General features: G+C 27.9%; 2 protein-coding genes across 3 annotated transcripts; both read right to left on the bottom strand.

Moving 5' to 3' along the window:
• Positions 1–832: 832 nt before the first annotated feature.
• LOC126849594 (myosin-J heavy chain-like) lies at positions 833–11,198 on the bottom strand. The gene is made up of 7 exons (XM_050591556.1): positions 11,059–11,198; positions 9,434–10,540; positions 7,188–7,327; positions 5,054–6,085; positions 4,239–4,948; positions 3,516–4,139; positions 833–973 (listed from the first exon to the last, which is right to left on the bottom strand). The coding sequence occupies exons 1-7, from the start codon at positions 11,196–11,198 to the stop codon at positions 833–835; spliced, it is 3,894 nt and encodes a 1,297-aa protein (XP_050447513.1).
• Positions 11,199–13,377: 2,179 nt separating this feature from the next.
• On the bottom strand, positions 13,378–19,279 carry LOC126849888 (uncharacterized). 2 transcript variants are annotated; one of them, XR_007687467.1, is made up of 4 exons: positions 19,012–19,279; positions 16,193–18,861; positions 15,459–15,600; positions 14,696–15,251 (listed from the first exon to the last, which is right to left on the bottom strand). XR_007687467.1 is itself a non-coding variant. In XM_050592241.1 (3 exons), exon 3 carries the CDS (start codon positions 15,174–15,176, stop codon positions 13,545–13,547), a length of 1,632 nt encoding a protein of 543 aa, XP_050448198.1. In that variant the 5' UTR covers positions 15,177–15,251; positions 15,459–15,600; positions 16,193–17,385; the 3' UTR covers positions 13,378–13,544. The 2 variants fall into 2 exon arrangements, 1 of the variants encoding a protein (XP_050448198.1); XM_050592241.1 differs by lacking the exon at positions 19,012–19,279 and having other exon boundaries at positions 13,378–15,251; positions 16,193–17,385.
• Positions 19,280–20,196: the final 917 nt, after the last annotated feature.

The raw sequence follows: 20,196 nt of genomic DNA, 5'->3' as shown, positions 1-20,196 counted from the left end.
AGTGCACAACGCCGTCGTTGCTGTCATCGCGCCGCGGATGGCTCGTCGTATCGTTGATGCTGTCATCGTGCCGCGGACGGCTTATCGTGGCGTCGGTCCCGTCATCGTGTCATCGCGGATGGTTTACACGTCGCGTCGCGTGTCAAGAAAGTATTTTTTAATAAAAGTGCGGAAGTGCCGTTTAAAGTATCGCGCGTGTGAATAAATCTGAGAGGAGGAGGAGGCCTAGGAAAGGCATCGAGTATCAGTGGAGCAGCTCTGTGGTAAGTAATTTGTTATTTACAAATTAATTATTTATTAATTGCGTGCAATTTGAATTGAGCAATTAATCACGTAATTTAGTTTTTTATTTATATGATTTAAGCAAGAGAGAATTAGAGAAAAAGATTTTTATATAAAATTTAAAATCTTATAAAAGTTTCTACTTATAGATTATAACTTTATATGAAAATATTAGAGTTATTAGTAATGTTTCTTTTTATATTTATTATTTTTATTTTGTTAATTTATTTATTATTATATTTATTATTATTTATTATATTTAATATAAAATTTAATGTGTATAATAAATTTTTTTTTAGTAATTATCTTTTTTTTTAGTAAATTATATGAAATTTTTAAAATTTTGCTATTGTCGGGTTCGATTTGCCTCGACTAGTTGGTACCCGAAAATTATTTGTACTCGTATATTTAATACTAGTTACAATAATGATGCATGTGTTTTAAATATAATCGTTCGTAACCACATTTTATAAAATCGTTATATTCATTTATTTTTTAATATAAAGATATATTTCTTAATAATGGAAGAACACATTTTCTCGCGGAAATTTTAGTCTGAATTGAGGATAATGACAATGGTAACTGTCATTGATTCATTACCGAAATCATTGCTATTGGGAGTAGTCCGGAAGCTCCGGGATTTGTTCCTTCCTACAGCGAGGCCCTTGATATTCAACGGATCACAACTTTTCTTTGCGGATTGATTTTGTGAGATTTGATGTGGAAGTAAGAAGTTGATCGTTCTCCATCTTTAGGATTGTTATTATCTCTGTCGAATGTTAACGACGTGTTATTTGGCGGAGGGACCTTGATCTGGTCAAACTGTTGAGCCAGTTATCCTCCATTGAACTCGGCAAGAATGTATAATTTTTTTTTTATAATGGTATTTTAAGACTTACATGATTTTATCTTGTTTAGTCAATCCTCCGCGAAACGGTACATATATCTTATTCTCAATCGCAAAATTTAATTTAATTTAATTTAATAAAATCACGCATTTAAAAATAAATCGGGCATTAGATTTTCACAAGACATGTTCACAAATGTCTTTTATTACAGACGCGATTATGAAAAAAGCTCCAAATGTCCGTCGGAACATTTTGTTTAAATATGTAGTAATTTTATCGTTTCTTTAATTGCATGTACATTGAAATCGCGAATATTACAATTATCGTCGATTTATTTATTCAACGTGTTTTTTTTCGCAAATAAAGTGCGGTTTGTGTTGTGATTTAATCGTTGATTTACATAGAATCTTTATCTATCTTTTCGCGTTTTGAATTTTTTCTTTGAAAGTCTGTGCAAAATGTACTAATAGTTTTTTTCTTTTACAATTAAAAAATGATTAATAACGTTATTAATGACTCTTTTGGTCGCGATTATTCACATTATATAACCCTTATAAAGCTCTATAATTGTATGTTGATTATTAATTATAAATATTGCATAATAAATTGTTGCTAAAAAGCCTTGTCTATTCTAAAAATTTCTAGTAAACTTTTTATTATACACATATTTTGAACATTTTTGTGTAATTCCGTATAATAAATTATTTTGTATTAAATTTTAAATTAAATTTTGTAAAAGGCGAAAGATTTATGCGTAATTTGAAGGAAAATCAGAATAGATTATATTTTGTATTTTTGTTTTTTTAATGAGAAAGAGGAAAAAGCTTATCCTCACACATTTTTCCTCCTCGATGGTATCTCCACCTTAACGAAGGCATCTGCCGGGTGAGGAGGTTTGAGTTCTCTAATGAACCTGAGAGCTACGCCGGCGGTAATGTATAGCGTTTTCGAGTGAAACAAGTTTTGATCGATTATTGACATCATATATCTTGGTTATTAAAAATACTTGAATTATTAGATTAATCAATGAAATATTTCAAGTAAGCGTTTGATGATTAATCAGGGTAAAAAATCTTATTCTTTGAAGTCAAAATAGCAAAAGTCAAAAACGCATGAACTTTATATTATTTATATTATTATTAATATATATATATATATATATATATATATATATATTTATTTATTTATTTATATTTATATTAATTTATATTATATATATTTATATTAATCAAAGTCTCTCATAATCTATTTTTGGTCGAACATATATTTATGGCAAATTGGATTTAATCGCTCAGAGCGATTAAATCTGCTTCACTTGAAACATCAAACTTCACTTGAAAACACTAATAATTACCGGTAGGGTCACCCATGTCGGACAGATCGAAGGGAAAGAGTCAGACTAAAAGAGATACTTATTACATATTTATTGTATCAATATTTTTAAATAACATAAAAGCAAAAAAAAAAAAATAGAAATAATTGAGAGAATTAAGAAAAAAAGGATTCCAAATTATTTTTATACCCCTCTCGGAACTTTTAGATATATCTTAATACGTGATACGGCATACGACATACAAAAAATTTATTTATTAATAGTTAATACACATATTACACATATATAATTTTTTTATAATATATTCAGATTGTATTGAATTTATAATTTATTCTAAGTTATTTCAAGATATCTCCATTCAGATTTTTCTTAATTTACACTCAATATATATACATTTTAATCTCTAACATTAATTATTTATATTTAAAAAAAAACACTTCTTTTACAAAATCTATATTTTTATTTATAGCTAATAAAAAAATACAAAACATTTTTTTCGGAAGCGAATTTTGTATAAGAACGACATAATAGCAACGTTGAGCAGCGTTAACATCTAACGTTTCGGCTAGTGTTATTACAAAAATGTATACATGCAGCCGGTAGTGTAAGTTTGCGTATTGCTTTCACAATCATACTCAAATAGCAAAAAATAATAAAATAGAAATAGAAGTAGACATAGAATTAATAATAACACATCATGGATCATTTCAAACAAGTGAGACATTTCGACGAACATTTCTCTCGATCAATCTTTTCTTTCGTATTTTGAAGTGAGTAATAAAAATAAAAAGTTCTATTTTTGTTTATAAATTATAAAACTTTTAGATTAAAAATTAAAGAAATAATTAATTGACTATTTAATTAAGCAATGCGAAATTGCTATATGATATATTTATAAATTTTGAAAATATTTTAGTTTCAATAGAAACTATCTGTTACATGTCATAATTGTGAATGTATATGGAGGAAAAATATACATCATTTAGTATTTATTAACATTAATTATAAGTTTTATTAACATTAACATAATTGCATATTGTTAACTCAGACACAGTGTTGCTAATCTTCCTACGAGTATTTTCTATTAAACGTCTTTTAATAATATCACTCTTGTTTTTGGGAAGTCTGATATCTTCCTCCGTATTTGAAATATATTCTTCTAAAGTTTCTTTGTTTAAAGGTTTGTAAGGAATAACTTTGATATTAATATTTGCTTTGATGAAAGCATCTTTTACTGTGTTTATAGTTCGATGTAAATCTATACTAGGCGTGAAATTGTAAGCCTTGTGTTCGACTTTGAAATTCGTAATTATGGTAAATCGGTTATCGCTGTTTGATTTTTGAAACCTTTTTATAAAGTTTATGATACATTCCGTAAACTTTATATTATAATGCTTGACTCCCAAGTTCTTCAGAATAATAAATTCCGGATACAAAGCTAATGGGAAATTCTCATTTATTTTTCTTCTGCGCAAACTGTTTCTTATAATGTCCACTGTGTACGATTTGTCGCAGTCGCTCCTAGCATCGATGAATGCTACTACTTTTAAAAGAGGTGAATTTTGCTGATGATACTCGGTCAAGAATTGTACAATTTTATTTAAATCGAGAAAATCTTTTGTCCATTCGCCAACAATGGAAGTATTATTGTCCTTATGATTGTCATTATTATTGCTCTTATGGAAAGAAACCGTATATTGAAACATAAATATCAAATATAAAAATAACAATATGATATAACACGATATGATAGACATATAAAACATCTTCTGTACTTTTGGCAGACAAAGGAACGGAACCTTTCTTGGAACGAAAGGACAAATTTTATTTTTTGTACTTTGATAGTCCAATGGTTTTTTGTTATCTTTGTTTTCATCCATACTGTTTAAATCATTTTTTCTTGCAACTTTTTCACTCATGAGAATCGCATCTTCTTTTATCTCTAAGGGCTGAGATTTTTGCGATGATTGGGATTCTTTTGCCACTGCAGCGTCCGTAGATCTAAATGACGGTTTCTCATCAATTTTCTGATCCATGTGACAATTTTCTTTTTCTCCATTTTGATAATTCTTAGATTTTTCCTCATTTTTACTGTTTTCGGTCGTACTATATAAATTGTCTTTTTGAGAAATTTGCTCAGTACGAGCTTCAAACGGAAGTATTCTCTCAATTCTCGCTTTTACTTCTCTCTCTGTTATATTATCGAAAATAATTCTTATTTTTGATAATTGTTCAAATAGTTCATATAGTTCATGAAGACGTTTATTTCTTTTCTTTATTGTGTTTAATTGCATCGCGGAGGAAGGTTCTGAAGGAGACGATTCTGTAGAGTACGATTCCTTACAGTTTTCTGATTTATTGTCCTTTAATTTTTCGTTACTTTCACTATTTTCAGCTGTACTGTTTAAATTGTCCTCTTGAATAATCTGATTCATGTAAATTTCATAAAGAAATTGTTTCTTAATTTTTACACTTGCTCGCATATCTACGAATTTATCGTATATTTTGGATACTTCTGCGCATTCTTCTAATTTAAATATGGAGTCTATATTATATTTGAAATTTATATTATTCTCGTTTTCTATCGCACTTGCCGGTTCCATAGAGAAAGATTCTGCAGGTAACGACTCTATAGAGTATAATTGATTAGAAGTTTCCGATTTATCGTCCTCCGATTTTTCGTCGCTCGTACTGTTTTCAAAGAAAAATATATCGACAATTGCTTTGGCATGTGTCTCTACGAGATCATCATATCTTTTTCTCACTTCTGACAATTGTTCAAATTTTTCATATAGTTCGTGGAGACGTTTATTCTCGTTCTCTATCGCGTTCAATTGTTCGGCGGTGGAAGATTTTGGAGGAGACGAATCCACAGCTGATTCCTCATAATTTTTGCCTTTATTATCCTTCGATTTTTTGTTGCTTTCGCTGTTTTCAGATGTACTGTTTAAATTGTCTTCTTGAATAATTTCCTTCATACAAACTTCATAGAGAAATTGTTTCTTAATTTTTTCACTTGCTCGCATAGCTATTAATTTATGATACGTTTCGTTTATAAGTGACGTTTCCAAATTTAGCACGCCAAAATCTTTTATTCCTTTTCTCATCACGTCCAATTCCTCGTTATACCATTCATTAAAACTGTGAATATTCTGTAAGTATTCTTGAAAACGATCGGAATAAACGTTCCGTGATCCGGCAAAAGAAAATTCTGCGCGAGATAATTCCATGGATTCCTCATTTTTCGATTTACTGTCACTTTCAATCTTCTTAACACGTTCTTGCGAGGATTGGGATTCTTTTGCCACTGGAGCGTTTGCAGATATAAATGACTCCTCATCTATCTTGGGACGCATTTCTTTATCTTTATTTTGATAATCATTCGATCCTTCGTCGTTTTCATTGCTTTCGGTCGTATTGTTTAAATTGAGTTCTCTAGGCATTTGTTCAGTACGATCTCGAGAAAGCAACGTTTCCTCAAATATTGCTTTTACTTGCTCCTCTGAATCTGCATCTGCATTCTTCCTTCTCATTTCTGACAATTGTTCAAACTTTTCATATAATTCGTGAAAACGTTTATTCCTGTTCTTTATCGCGTTCAATTGTTCCATGGGGGAAGATTCTGCAGGAGATGATTCCGCAAAATTCGATTTTTTATAGTTTTTCGATTTTTTATAGTTTTTCGATTTTTTGTTACTTTTACCGTTTAAAATGTTTTCTGGAAAAACTTGATTCATACAAGCTTTGTAGAGAAATCGTTTCTTAATGTTTACACTTGCTTTCATAGCTATTAATTTATCGTATATTTTGCTTATTGCTAACAATTTTTGAAATTCTATTTCGAAAGCTAATTCTCTCCTGTTCTTTATGTTTATTTGTAAATAGAATGATATGTCAATAATCGAATTTAGAAAGTGCCAACTTGATACCTTTATCAATTTATTATCACTTTTAATGTTCGGAATATATTTTTGAAAAAAGTCAATACAATTTTTTTTGTAAAAAGAAATTAATTGAACTTGACAGGATAATAATTGCTGAAATTCAGCGTTCGAGGATATACGATACCACAAGATACGCTTCTGTAATAAACATTCTTGTAAGTTCATTGTTTTGATATTTAATAATTGGTTATATTCCAGATTGTATTCTTCATAGTCTCCAAATATGTGGCCTCTATTGTTTCTTTAAATAAAAAAAAAAAAAAAACACTTGATTAAAGACATGTATATAATAATTTATCTGTTTTTGATAATCGCATATATTAGATATCATGTTACGTTGAATAATGACAATTTAACCTTTTAATTATAAATTGAAAATATTTCTAAATTTTAATTCCGATAATTACAATAAATGCAAATAATATCATTTACTTAAATAAAATTTTTCTTTAGCATCTGTATCTCGAACAATTTAACTTTATATTGAAATTGTTTTACCTGTAAAAATATCTTCTTCAAAAATTATAATTTTTAATTCTACAAGAAAATAAAACTCGCACAAAACAAAAAAACGCGTGCATGTTAGTGTTATTTTACACAATTTTTAAAGAGATCTCTCAATTATTAAAAAATATAAAAATAGATAAATAAAATTTTATTTACCGATTAATATTAATTTACAAATTTTAATAATAATATAATTTTTAACTATCGTGTAATGTGCAATAGTTTAAAGTAATTCTAATCAAAGAACATAATACCTAATGTAATTTGTCCGACTTGGTGAAGCTTGCTGAGTGAATGTCTTCAAATCATGATGCCTCGGTAGAGATTGGAATGATTTCTTATCAGATTTGTAAGAATCGTCGATATTCGAAGATTTGGGCTGCTTCTCCATAATATCAGTTTGTAAAAATTTTCTATAAAGAAAACTGATTTATTAACAATTAATTACATAATAATAGTCACATTGACATACGTTTATATTTCATTACGTCCATATCCATTGCGAGAATTGGAACATGAATTCGAAAAATTCTTAGTTAATGAACTTATTTAATGTTTTTTTAATTTTGCAAATAAATAACATAAAGCTTAAAGAAAAATTTTGCAAAATAAGATGTCAGAATAAAACAAGTAAATATATATATATGATAGCATTGAAAAAAAAAAAAAAATAAAACAATAAACGTTTTTTAACTTTGTTATATAAATATTTATTATAAATGTTAGCGAAAATCTTTAAAAATCAGGATGACAATAAAATAAATTAATATATGTACAATAATGTTAATTCTTTAATAATCTTTTATAAACATTAATCTGTAATAGTTGCATTTTACGTTTTGAAATGATTATTAATCAAAAAGTTTATGTTTAGTACAATTTTAAATTTTCAGTTATAGAAATATATAATAATTTAAATTAATATAAATAAATAATTTTAAATTAAGTTTTCAGAACAATATAAATTAGGCCGAAAGCGTTAGAAGATCTGCTTTTACACGTTTTATGAATAGTATAGATGGATAATCCAGTCAATTTTAAATAATCAAATTTCTTTATTCAGGAAATCACGCATCACGAATACGTGAATAACACGACATTAAATTAAACTATCCTCTTTGTTATCCCTCCTGTCTTCATTTGACACATGAATGAATTCTTTTGTCTCACTTGGAATGTAAATATGTAACCACAGACATCTAAATCATAATTTGATCTTACTAATGGGACAAGATTTGAGCTTTAATCAGCAATTAAATTCTGACTAAGATCATGTTAAAAAATATGTCAAACGTATCTTTGATGTAAGAGCGTTGAAACTCACCGCAATGTTTGCTGTATTTTAGTTTGATGTCATTATGTAACGCTCACAATCTAATTTATCAACAGTCCGAGTTCAGGAGTTTTTTTTTTTTTTCTCGCAGCACTGTTAGGCCTATACTTTATCTGACGATATCAACGCTCATAAAATGATTTTATTCTTGATCATTGAATAATAAAAAAAAAAGGAATATCGTTGGAGAACGTTGTGATCGCCAAGCTAAACGTAGCCTAACTGAATCCGATGTCAAAAATTCCGGTTTTTCGGGAAGATCTTTTTTTCCTTTCCAGCTACCTGCGAGCAAAAACGGAGCGTTATTTTGATGACCGCGGAAATGCCAAAAGAGCAGGTGCAGCCACTCATCGTAGTGCAATGTCTGCTGCTTTTGCCAATACATAAGAATTCGCTAGTTGAATATATGGGTTGGTTGCACTAAAAATGCAACTTTTAGATGACGCATTTATTATTATTAATATCATTAACGCGTGTTTAATGACGATTTGAGAAAAGTTAGGCATTTCTCGAAATGTCTTAAAATCTAAAAACTATTTTAATTTATTGAAGCTTTCTTGAAAAGTTTATGGTTTTGAAAAATATTTTGAAAAAATCATAAAGTAATAAAAAAAATTCGTAATTATAAAGTGGAAAATAAAATAAATCTTGATATAGTTTTTCTTTTTTTTTTTTTTAATATTCATGATAAATATTACATGCAAATTTATGGTACTAACAAACAATCGAAAAGTCTGTCTGCTCGACGATATTTCGATACTCTGGTGAGAGAAGAACGCGCGCTCTCGTTTGAGATCGTCAATGACGACAGAGACGATACCAAAGAGATATTTTTTGAGTAACAATTATATAATTAAATAATTATATTTTTCCTTCTGTGAGATATTGACTCAGTCATGACTTGTGCGGCTGCATCGTGATCTAGAATTTTTTTCTCCAATTCAACAACAAGCAGTTGCAAATGTCAGTGTGCTTATCATTCAAAAATTCAGAATAGAAAAAATGATGACCTAAACAACATTATGAAATTTAACATGAAAGAATATATTTTGACGAACATTTTATTTCTTCTTTTTATTTGGAATTTTTTTCCGTCTTTCGTCTCTTTCAATCTTATCAGTTTTTCTAACATTTGATTCTGGAAGAATATATTTTACTTTACGAAAGAATTTATTTTATTATTAACGGTCGTTCTGAAATCTTGGGTTCCCGCAGCGATAATCCATCCTCAGCCATTTGTGTAAATAACCAGTCCATGCAATCCAGAGGATCCTTGGAGCCCGTATATTTCTCGTTCGTAATATTTGATTGATTGTCTGATGTAGATGAATTTAATGTAGTACAATGAATATTAGTCGTTGAATCTGTAGATTTTTGTGCATCCAAATTTTTCGCTGAAGCGTCCGCAGATTTAAATGATGGTATGTCAGTCTTCTGATGCTTCTGCCACTTTTTCTTTTTTTTCTTTTGAAAATCCCTCGATTTTTCGTCGTTTTCATTGTGTTCAGTCGTATTGTCTAAATTGTCCCCTTGAGGGATCTGTTCAATGCAGGCTCCAAAAAGAAATACTTCTTCAATCGCCGTTTTTGCCAGTGCTTCTATCAGATTTTCGTACTCCTGTCTTATTTCTGACAATCTGCTAAGTTTTTTATTTAGTTCATCTAAACGTTTATTCCTGTTCTTCGTCGTGTCTAATGATTTCGTAGGGAAAGATTTAGCAGCAGACGATTTTTTAGAACAAGATTTCTCATAGCTCTTTGATTTATTGAGCTTAGATTTTTCATTGCTTTTACTGTTTTTGATCGTATCGTTTAAAATGTCTTCTTGAACAATTTGATTTTCACGAATCATGTAGAAAAACGTTTCTTCCATCTTCACTTTTGTTTGCGTAACTATGATCTGATCGTAAATTTTTCTTATTTCTGACAAATGTTTGAATTTCAATTCGGGAACATTTTTTGTCTTGTTTCTTATTACATTCAATAGTTCCGTAAAGGATGATTCTGCTGTAGACGATTTCGCAGAGTACGGCTCTTCATAATTTTTCGATTTATTATCGCTTTCAATCGCCTGAATGTACTCTTGAAGAAGTTCAGAGAAGAATTTCTGCTTGAATGTGATGTTTAATATTGATCGCGCTAATTCAGTATCATTCAATTTTGTATCGAATGATTCTGTAAAAGGTAGTTCCATAGAAGATGATCTCGGTAAGTTCATTGTTTCGCTTTTACCTGGGTAGTTACATTTCATAACATTTTCGAGTCCATTATTTTCAGCTAATACCCGGCCTTTACTGTATTATTACATAAAATGAAAAAAGATTAAAGACATATTATATCTTATCTTGGTTTGTAAATTGCATTTGTTAGACATTTTTGTTAGACGTTGAAGACGTCACGTTACATGAAATAATGACTGTTCAAGTTTTTAATTATAAGTTAGAAACATTTTTAAATTTTATTTCCGATGACTACAAAAATGCAAATACTATTATTTTTGTAAACAAAATTTTTAGTAAGTATTTATATCTTAAATAATTAAACCTTATATAGGAATTATTCCACGTGTGAAAATATATTTTTTTTTAATTCCAGTTTTTAGTGTATATATAATGTTATTCTAAACAATTTTTAATAATTCAAACAAACCCAAAATATTAAAAAATGTAAAAGCAAGTGTGTAAACGACATTTCTTTTATAGATTAATATTAATTTTATTATAAATTTTAAAAATAATATTAATTTTTGATATCGCGAAATGTGGAATAATTTGAAATAATTTTAATTTTAATTTAATGGACAACATAATACCTAATGTAATCTGTCTGACTTGATGAAGCTTGCTTGACGGAGGTCTCCAAAGTATGATATCTCGGTATAAAGGAAGACGATAATTTCTCGTCGGATTTGGACAAAGTGTCGATATTCAGAGCTTTGGGCTGCGTCTCCATATCAAATTGTAAAAATTTACTATAAAGAAAACATTTATCTGTTAAAAATATTGTTATATTTACAAAAGACGCAATCACGGAATTTATAAAATTTTAGAAAAATGTTTAAAGTTAAAAATATTAAAGATTTTATGTTTGTGTTATGTCTTTATACATATAACAAAATTAAAAAATGTTTATTGTTTTATTTGTTCTGGTTTGCCTTAACGCGATTATATATTCATTTATTTTACAAAATTTTTCTTTATATTTTACATTATTTATTTACAAGAAAATTTTACATTATTCATTTGTAAGAAATTAAAATTTTTATTTTTGTTTATTAGTTATAAAAATTATTTCTTTTTCAGATTAAAAATTAGAAAAATAATTAACTGATTATTTAATTGAGCAACAGGAAAATGTATTTCCAATGCAAACATGTTACCACTAAAACGTAATTAAGTTTTATAAATGACACAAATTTGAGATCTGACTAACACTAAATGCAACTGAATTATGACAATCAGAGATAATGTTAAAAAGAAACAAAAATATGTCAAACGTATGTTTGGCATAAGAACATTAAAAAAACAATGAAACAAGATCTATGAAACTCACCACAATGTTTGCTGTTTTTTTTTTTAGTTTGATGTTACGAAACACGCACTCATAATTTAACTTGCGAACAAATCTAATATTTTTGACAGCACTGTTAAGACTATATTTTATGACAATATCAACGTTCGTAAAATGATTTTATTTTGATTCATTAAATGCTACATAGAAAAACGAATCTCGTCCGAGAGCGTTGCGATCGCCAAGCAAAATGTAGTCTAACTAAGTCCGGTTCCAGCTTTTCGGGATGATCTTTTCTCTTTCAGGTACCGGCGAGCGAAAAACGAAACCTTCTTTTCGACGCGGTCGATTCTTTGTGATGTGATTTGAAAGAAAATAATATGAGAGATAACCAACAGGAAATGCCAAAAGAGCAGATGCACCTAATCACTGTAAAGTAATACATATTTGTCTGCTGCTTTTGCCAATTGTGATCATTGCAAAATCATTGGCATATGCATACAAAGACTGTAACATATCTATATTTTAACATATGTTTATCAGAATATTAATAAATTTTTTAAATAATTATTGGATAAAAATCTCATTTGATTTAATCAGAAAATAGTAATCTCTTATTAAATTATTTTGTTTGTTAAAATTATTATAATTATTTTGTAAAATATATTCTTTTGATGAGATAAAATAAAAAATGGAATATTTATAATATATTTATAATATATATATAAAGCACATAATAAATATTTTTTATCATAAAGAGATATAAAACTGCATTAAATTATTAACACAAACTAATCTATTACTAACAAACTGCGTGAAAAAATCATGTAAAAAAGTCTAAATAAGGGACAAATAGATATATCATAGTACTTATGTAAGAAATCAAAAAATTATATTTAATAACTCATACATATATAAATGCTAATAAATAAATTATAATTAAAATTTAAATAAAAACATTGTTGGTCATTCACATTATGTATCTAATATTTAAGCTATTATCTACAAATAATAAATTAAGATTTACAGATATGTATTCTCTGTGTAATTTTTAAGTTACTTATTATAACAATTTTTCAGTTGTATAAAAACAATTGATATCAACGTAACGTAGCGCAACGCTTAATGATTGAGCATTAAGTGTTATTACGAACATATATACATACGCAATAATCACGATTATTTGCTTCAAAATACAAATGTAATAATTATAAAATAAAATTTAGCTACAATGCGAGATATTACCTATGTCGGAAATTCAAATCAATGTGAATTCATAATAGCGCGCTGATTCAGCATTCTTTTGATGCACGATAAACAACACGTTACACATTATTTCCTTAAAAAATTAAGAAAGTTCGTTTTTAATACAACGCAAATAACGCATACAGAAATTTTATCACATATTTACATCAATGGATCATAATTATAAATCGTTTATAAATTGGTTTTTAGTGTAAAATTAAACAAAATTATTATTTTGAATCAAAGTCAAAAGAATAAAGAGTATATAAATAATAATATATTTAATAATTAATAATTAATAATTATTAATTAATTAATTATAATTAATAATATATTTAATACACAATTAAATATATTTATAAAACCTAGAAAATATTATTATCGATTATTTTGTAATCTTAAATTTATTATAATATTTATAATTAAGAATGTGTGCGTACAAAAGAAACGCACATTACTTAATCGAATATTGTTACGCCATACGTAAAACGTAATATATTAATACATTATTATTTAAACAGTTTCTCGTTTTCTCAAAAGCGGTTATATATGATCTTTATAGCAACCATATCTTTTATTGCAATCTGTGAAGTCTTCTATTAAACGTCGTTTATGATAATCGATTTGATCTTGGGATAATGTTTGCCCGATATTTTTCGCAGTGTTTATAATGTATTTTTCTAATGCTTCTTCGCTCAAAGGTTTGAAGGGAATAATTTTCATAATAACATTTGCTTCGATAAAAATATCTTTTACTGTGTTTATAACGTGGTTAATATCTGCACGCGTCAAATCGTCATCAATCTGCTCAACTTTAAAAACGGCCACTATGGTAAACTCCTGATTGCCATATGCTTCTTGATACGTTTTCACATAATCTATAACGACTGTAGAATGCTCTGCTCTCAAATTCTCCAAGACAACAAAGCTCGGAAGCGAAGGTGAGGAACTATTATTTCTCCTTTTGCGTAAACTCTTTTTTATGATGTCCACCGTGTATGGTTTGTCGACGCTTGTCTCACCGATGAGAGCTATTACTTTTAAAAGAGGTGTATCTCGTTCAAGATATTCCGTCAAGACTCGTACGGTTGCATTGTGATCTAATATCTCTTTCTCCAATTCGACAATAGCAGTCGCAAAAGAATCAACAAACTCATCATTCTTATTTGTATCTAAAGATTTAAAATAGTATAATAATAACATCAATAAAATCAGGAATAATATTTGTGACATTATAAAACTTAACAAAATGAGACATTTCGATGAACATTTTATTTCTTTTTTTATTTTGTCTGGATATTCTTCCAGTTCTTCGTACTTTTGAGCTCTATCAGTTATTCTATGTTTTGGAGAAATGAATTTTACAATTTCAGTGGTCGTTTCCAAAGATTGATTGAGGATTTCTTCTTGTTGTCTATCTTCAATTATTAATGTTGGTAACCATTCCGGAGAATCCATAGCATCTATAAATTTCTCATCACTTTCAGTTTTCGGTCGATTATCTGATATAAATGTAGATAAAATGTTTGCAATATCATGAGCATTTAAATCCGTAGATTTTTGTACTTCCAAATTTTCCACTGCAGCCTCGGCAGATTTAAATGACGGTATCTTATCAATCTCCTGAGGCTTCTGGCAATTTTCTTTTTCTTGATTTTGATAATCCTTCGATCCCTCGTCGTTTTCACTGCTTTCGGTCGTACGGTCCGAATTGACTTTTCGAACTTTTTGTTCAATATTTTTTTCGAGATTTTCATGTATTTCTATAATTTCGGACATAGTTTGCATTTCTGATATTTCTATGTCGTGAATGAATTTTAAATACATGTCTCGTACGAAAAGAGAATCGTTAGATATTAATCGATTTTTTTCTTTACGATAAATTTTTTTCAAATTTAACAAGCATTGATATTTTGCACATAGTATGTAAATACATTTTGACGTGTTTGGTGACGTGATGGATAGTTCTGGGAAAAAAGATTTTGCGGAAGATGATTTGCTAGAGCGCGATTCCTCATTATTTTTTAATTTATTGTCACTTTTCTTCTGAATGCATTCTTGCGGGGATTGAGATTTTAGTTGCAGTCCTGATTTCGACGTACTCGGTCGCGTAATTTCAGTGTTCGATTCTGTGAGAAATGATGATTCCATAGTAGATGATTCCAGTGAGTTCATTGTTTCTTTTTTTTTCAATAGACAGTTACATGTAGTTACGTTTATGCTTGATGATCGTCTGTGAATACTTGATTTCTATTGTTTTTTTAAACAAAATAACGATTGGTTAATAACATATGCGATAATACGAAAGCGAATAAATAAAATTTTGTTTATAGATTAATATTAATTTCATTAAGTTTTTTAATAAAATTAATTGCACAAATTTTATTAATAATATTAATTTTTATTTTGATATGCAATTAATTTGAAATAATTTTAATTAAAGAATATAATACTAACTCTGTCTGACTTGGTAAAGTTCGACGGATGTCTTTATTATGTCTCGGTATAGAAAGAGATAATAATTTCTCGTTGAACTTAAAGGAATTGTCGATTTGAAGATTCGGACTGCTTCTCCACAATATCAGATTGTAACAATTTTCTATAAAGAAAAGATTTGCTAAATATATTTGCTAAATAATATATATTATATATATTATATATATAATAATAATTATATATGTTATATATATATAATAATAATTATATATGTTATGTGTAATATAATAATTATTATATTTATTATATATTTAATAATAAATATATATATTATAATAATTATGTTGACATATGTTCATATTTTATTATGTTCATCTTTATTCTGCGAATTGGAAAATATATTCGAGCAATCTTTAGTTGAAGAATACATTTTATATTTCTTTAGTCTCTCTCTTTCTTGCAAATGAATAATGTGAAGCATTAAACAAATAATTAGCAAAATAAAATGTCAAAGTAAAAGAATTAAACATGTAATTACGTAAAAAAAATGAAATAAGATAAATCAATAAATGTTTCTAAACTCAATGACATAAAAATATAATATAAATAAATTTATAAAATTCCTAATTACAATATAATTTGAAATATTATTTTAATCTTGAATCATATTTTTTTCCAAAAGCATAAATTAATCCAAAAGTATTATAAAATCTGGCTTTTTGTACTTGCTACAGTTTTAACATCTTTATTTTTACCTGAAATGCTCTCGTATACTCTCGTCTCGATTACAGTTGGTGCAAATACGTACGAAACCAACGTCGTTAAAATCTTGATTCGGTCTTGCCAATACAAGGTGAAATAAAGAGCTTAAAATTATACCAGCACACAATCTAATCAGAATATAACTGCTACCTCATATTAATCGAAAAGCACATCGAGTGTCCTCGATACTGATGAAGCAAATTTAACGAAAATATATGATACTTGTTGTTTTTCTTCTTTTATTATTTTTCACAATTTTCTACCGGCTTGACAACATATTAGGTCAAATTTTCATATACAAATGCTCACTATGTTAAAAGCTTAACAAAAACGAAAAACAGATATACCTGAAAATAGTTTTTTTCCTATCTATTAGCACCTGTACAATGACATTGTAAGAATTATTTGTAATTAGAAGTAAAGTTTAACATATCCATTATTAAACCTTAAGCTGTTCTAGTTACATTTCAATTTTTTTTTTTATAAAAAAAAAGCAAAGCTTATACAAATGTTTTTTTCTCTTTTTATTTATTCTCTAAGCTACATTATTTTTATTATTGATTATTATTTTATTATCCTCTTTTAATTACTTTTAATTACGTTTACGTTAACTAAAAAAGAAATAAAACAAAACAATCGCAAGCGGCTTTTCAGTTGCAAAAATGATGACAACTTAACGCAACGTAATATTTAATGCTCGAACACTTCATATCATTATGATGAATTATACATACAACGATCGTGATCATTTGCTTATAAATTCAAATGCGTTTGCAAAAGAAAACTTAGAGAAATTCAAGTATATTCCGTACGTAGTAAATCCTAATCAATGTAAATTTGTTTAACAGAATGTAACAGCGCGCTGATTACACATTTTGTTAGACTTTAAGCAACACATTTTGTACAAAAATCATCGCTTGTTTTTAGTACAATTCAGAAATAAATAATTTCATCGTGTATTTTTATCAATAAACCAAAAAAATTACAAATCAAACGCAAGATGAGTTTCACTGAGTAATAAAAAATTCTATCTTTGTTTATTAATTACAAAAATTATCTTTTTTAGATTGAAAAACTAAAGAAATAATTAATTGACTATTTAATTAAGCAATACGAAATTGCGATATGATATATTTACAAAGTTTGAAAATATTTTTGTTCCAATAGGAACTATCTCTCATATGTCATAATTGTGAGTGCATATGGAGGAAAAATATTATTATTTAATCGCATATTGTTAACTCAGACTCAACATTACTGTAAAGCCTCCAATCAGTATCCTCTATTAAATGTCTTTTAATAACATCAATCTGGTCTTGGGAAAGTCTCAGTCTGATATTTTCCGCCGTATTTATAATATATTTTTCTAAAGTTTCTTCGTTTAAAGGTTCGTAAGGAATAATTTTGATATTAATATTTGCTTCGAGGAAAGCATCTTTTACTGTGTTTATAGTTCGATGTAAATCTGTACTAGGCGTGGACTCGTCATCCATTTGTTCGACTTTAAAAACTGTAAGTATGGTAAGCCGTTGATCGCCATATGCCTTTTGATATCTTTTTACAATGTTTATGACACATTTCGTAAACTTTATAGAATGCTCGTCTCTCAAATTCTTCAGAACAATAAGATCCGAATACAAAGATGAGAAATTATTACTCTTTCTTCTTCTGCGTAATGTGTTTCTTATAATGTCCACTGTGTACGATTTGTCGGAGCTCGTACCACCGATGAGTGCTACTACCTTTAATAAAGGTGAATCTTGCTGAAGATACTCGGCCAAGAATTGTACAATTTCATCCAAATCGAGAATTTCTTTTTTCCACTCGCCAATAATAGAAGTATTATTGTCCTTATGATTCTTATGGAAGGAAACCGTATATTGAAATATAAATGTCAAGTATAAAAATACCAATATGATACACATATAAAGCATCTTCTTTACTTTTGGCAGGCATCTTGGAACGAAAAGACAAATTCTGTTTTTTGTATTTTGATAGTCCAGTGATTTTTTCTCATCTTCGTTTTCATCCCTACTGTTTGAATTATTTTTTTTCGCAACTCTTCGTCTCGTGAGAATCGCATCTTCTTTCACCTCTAAGGGCGGAGATTCTGGATGATTAAGAGCAGAGCTTAATGTTTGTTTGTTTACAACAATATTACAATTGGACACAATCCGGGACTGTAATTCATCCGTAGAGATTATTGGCACTAGTTTTGGTAAATTCATATATTCTTCACATATTATAAGATTCATAAATTCTTCAACTTCCATAGCTTCCGTCAAAGATGTAGATATTATTGTATCATGGTCACATATTATTGTATGTTCCGTTGAATCTATAGATGCGTAGGATGTCATATCGATCTTTGCTTTTGGATCCAAGGATGTAAATATTTTTATCGTGAATATTTTCTATCGAATGTGCATGGATATGGATATTGTATCACAACCACATCATTTATCTTTTTGTGCACCATTTTTATGTCCTGTTATATTCATTCCATTTGATTGTCAATAGATTTAAACGCACCTGTAGACCATATCGTTAATATATAAACATCTCTCAAGATGCTCTGGAATTATTAAGTCGCATTCGTAATATTTTCTTGAGTTTGTTCATTTCTACTTGCAACTTCCATAATCTTATTTAATCCCTGGTTCTACAAATAAAGCGATATTTAATTATTACCATTTGATATGCTTTAGATAATTGCATATCTAATACTTAAATTATGTTAAGTTAAATAATGAATGTGTCACATTTAAATTTCGCTAAGATATATAGATGAAACAAAGCAATCAAAACTTACCATGATATTTGCTGTTTTTCTTTTCCTTCTTTTAACATGATTTTATCATGAAACGTGCTCAGAATCAAAGTTAATCGGGTTAATTGCACTTACTTCTTTTTAGACGACACAATCTATTTATTATTATAATCGCTTAAATGCGAAGAAATTAAGGAAGGTCTTGAGGTGTTTTTATTCTCGACTAAACGAATCAACGATTATATTTAACGAAATTATTCTGTAGAAAGTATGAAAGGACGCCGGCAACACGTGTATCGTATATTATGATTGTATAAGATTTCTCTCTTTCTTTCTTTCTCTCTCTCTCTCTCTCTCTCTCTCTCTCTCTCCCTCTCATGGAAAATAATATCGATATTGCAATGTCATCGCGTATCACGCGCGATAATTTCGAAGCATATTACATATATGTAATGCTACTTAAACTTACTTCAAAAGAGAAAATTATTAATTTTGTTAACTTGTTATATTTATAATTGATCGGTTAATAATGATTAATAGACATAACTTAATAATTGCACAAGATATTTTCCGGGGTAAAAATTAGATTTAAAACTGTGATAAATTTTATCTTCTTATATGTCAGAAATTATGATAATTTGCATCAATATAATTGTATAGAAAAGGAATAAATTAAAATGTTTTCTAGAAAAATTCGAGTAATTTTAGTCAAAACTGTTTGAGGTAGAAAAAATTTTTAAAAACTTGTAATTTTGATAGAAAATATCTAAAGAAATAAAATAAGGAAAAAACTAAAAGCGTGTGATGTAACTTTAGTTTAATGGCATTACCAAACAAATATTTTTTTTTTGCATCACATTATCAATGTAAAAAGCAAATAACAGATACCTATATCAAAAAAAGATGTAAAATTATGTGCAGGCTTAAAAGCTAACAATAAGTAAAAGAGAAATAAATAGATTATTAAAAAGAGGACATTTAGGAAAGAGAATTACTAAATCATAAGAAATTTTATAATATCAGATTTAATAAATCAGATTTAATAAAATCAGATATATAACTTATATGTTACTTCTATTATTATTAATATATTACATATATGTTTCTTGTAATGCTAAATTAATTATTTTTATTTTACTCGCAAGCACTTATCTAAACGTTTAATACATTTTTTTAATTTTTAAATATCATTAACTTACTTCATAATTAACATTTTATTTTACACAC

Source organism: Cataglyphis hispanica, chromosome 5 (assembly GCF_021464435.1).
Source record: "Cataglyphis hispanica isolate Lineage 1 chromosome 5, ULB_Chis1_1.0, whole genome shotgun sequence".
Lineage (NCBI taxonomy): Eukaryota > Metazoa > Arthropoda > Insecta > Hymenoptera > Formicidae > Cataglyphis > Cataglyphis hispanica.
Note: the sequence above shows the minus strand (reverse complement) of the source record. Positions and strands in the feature narration are given on the sequence as shown.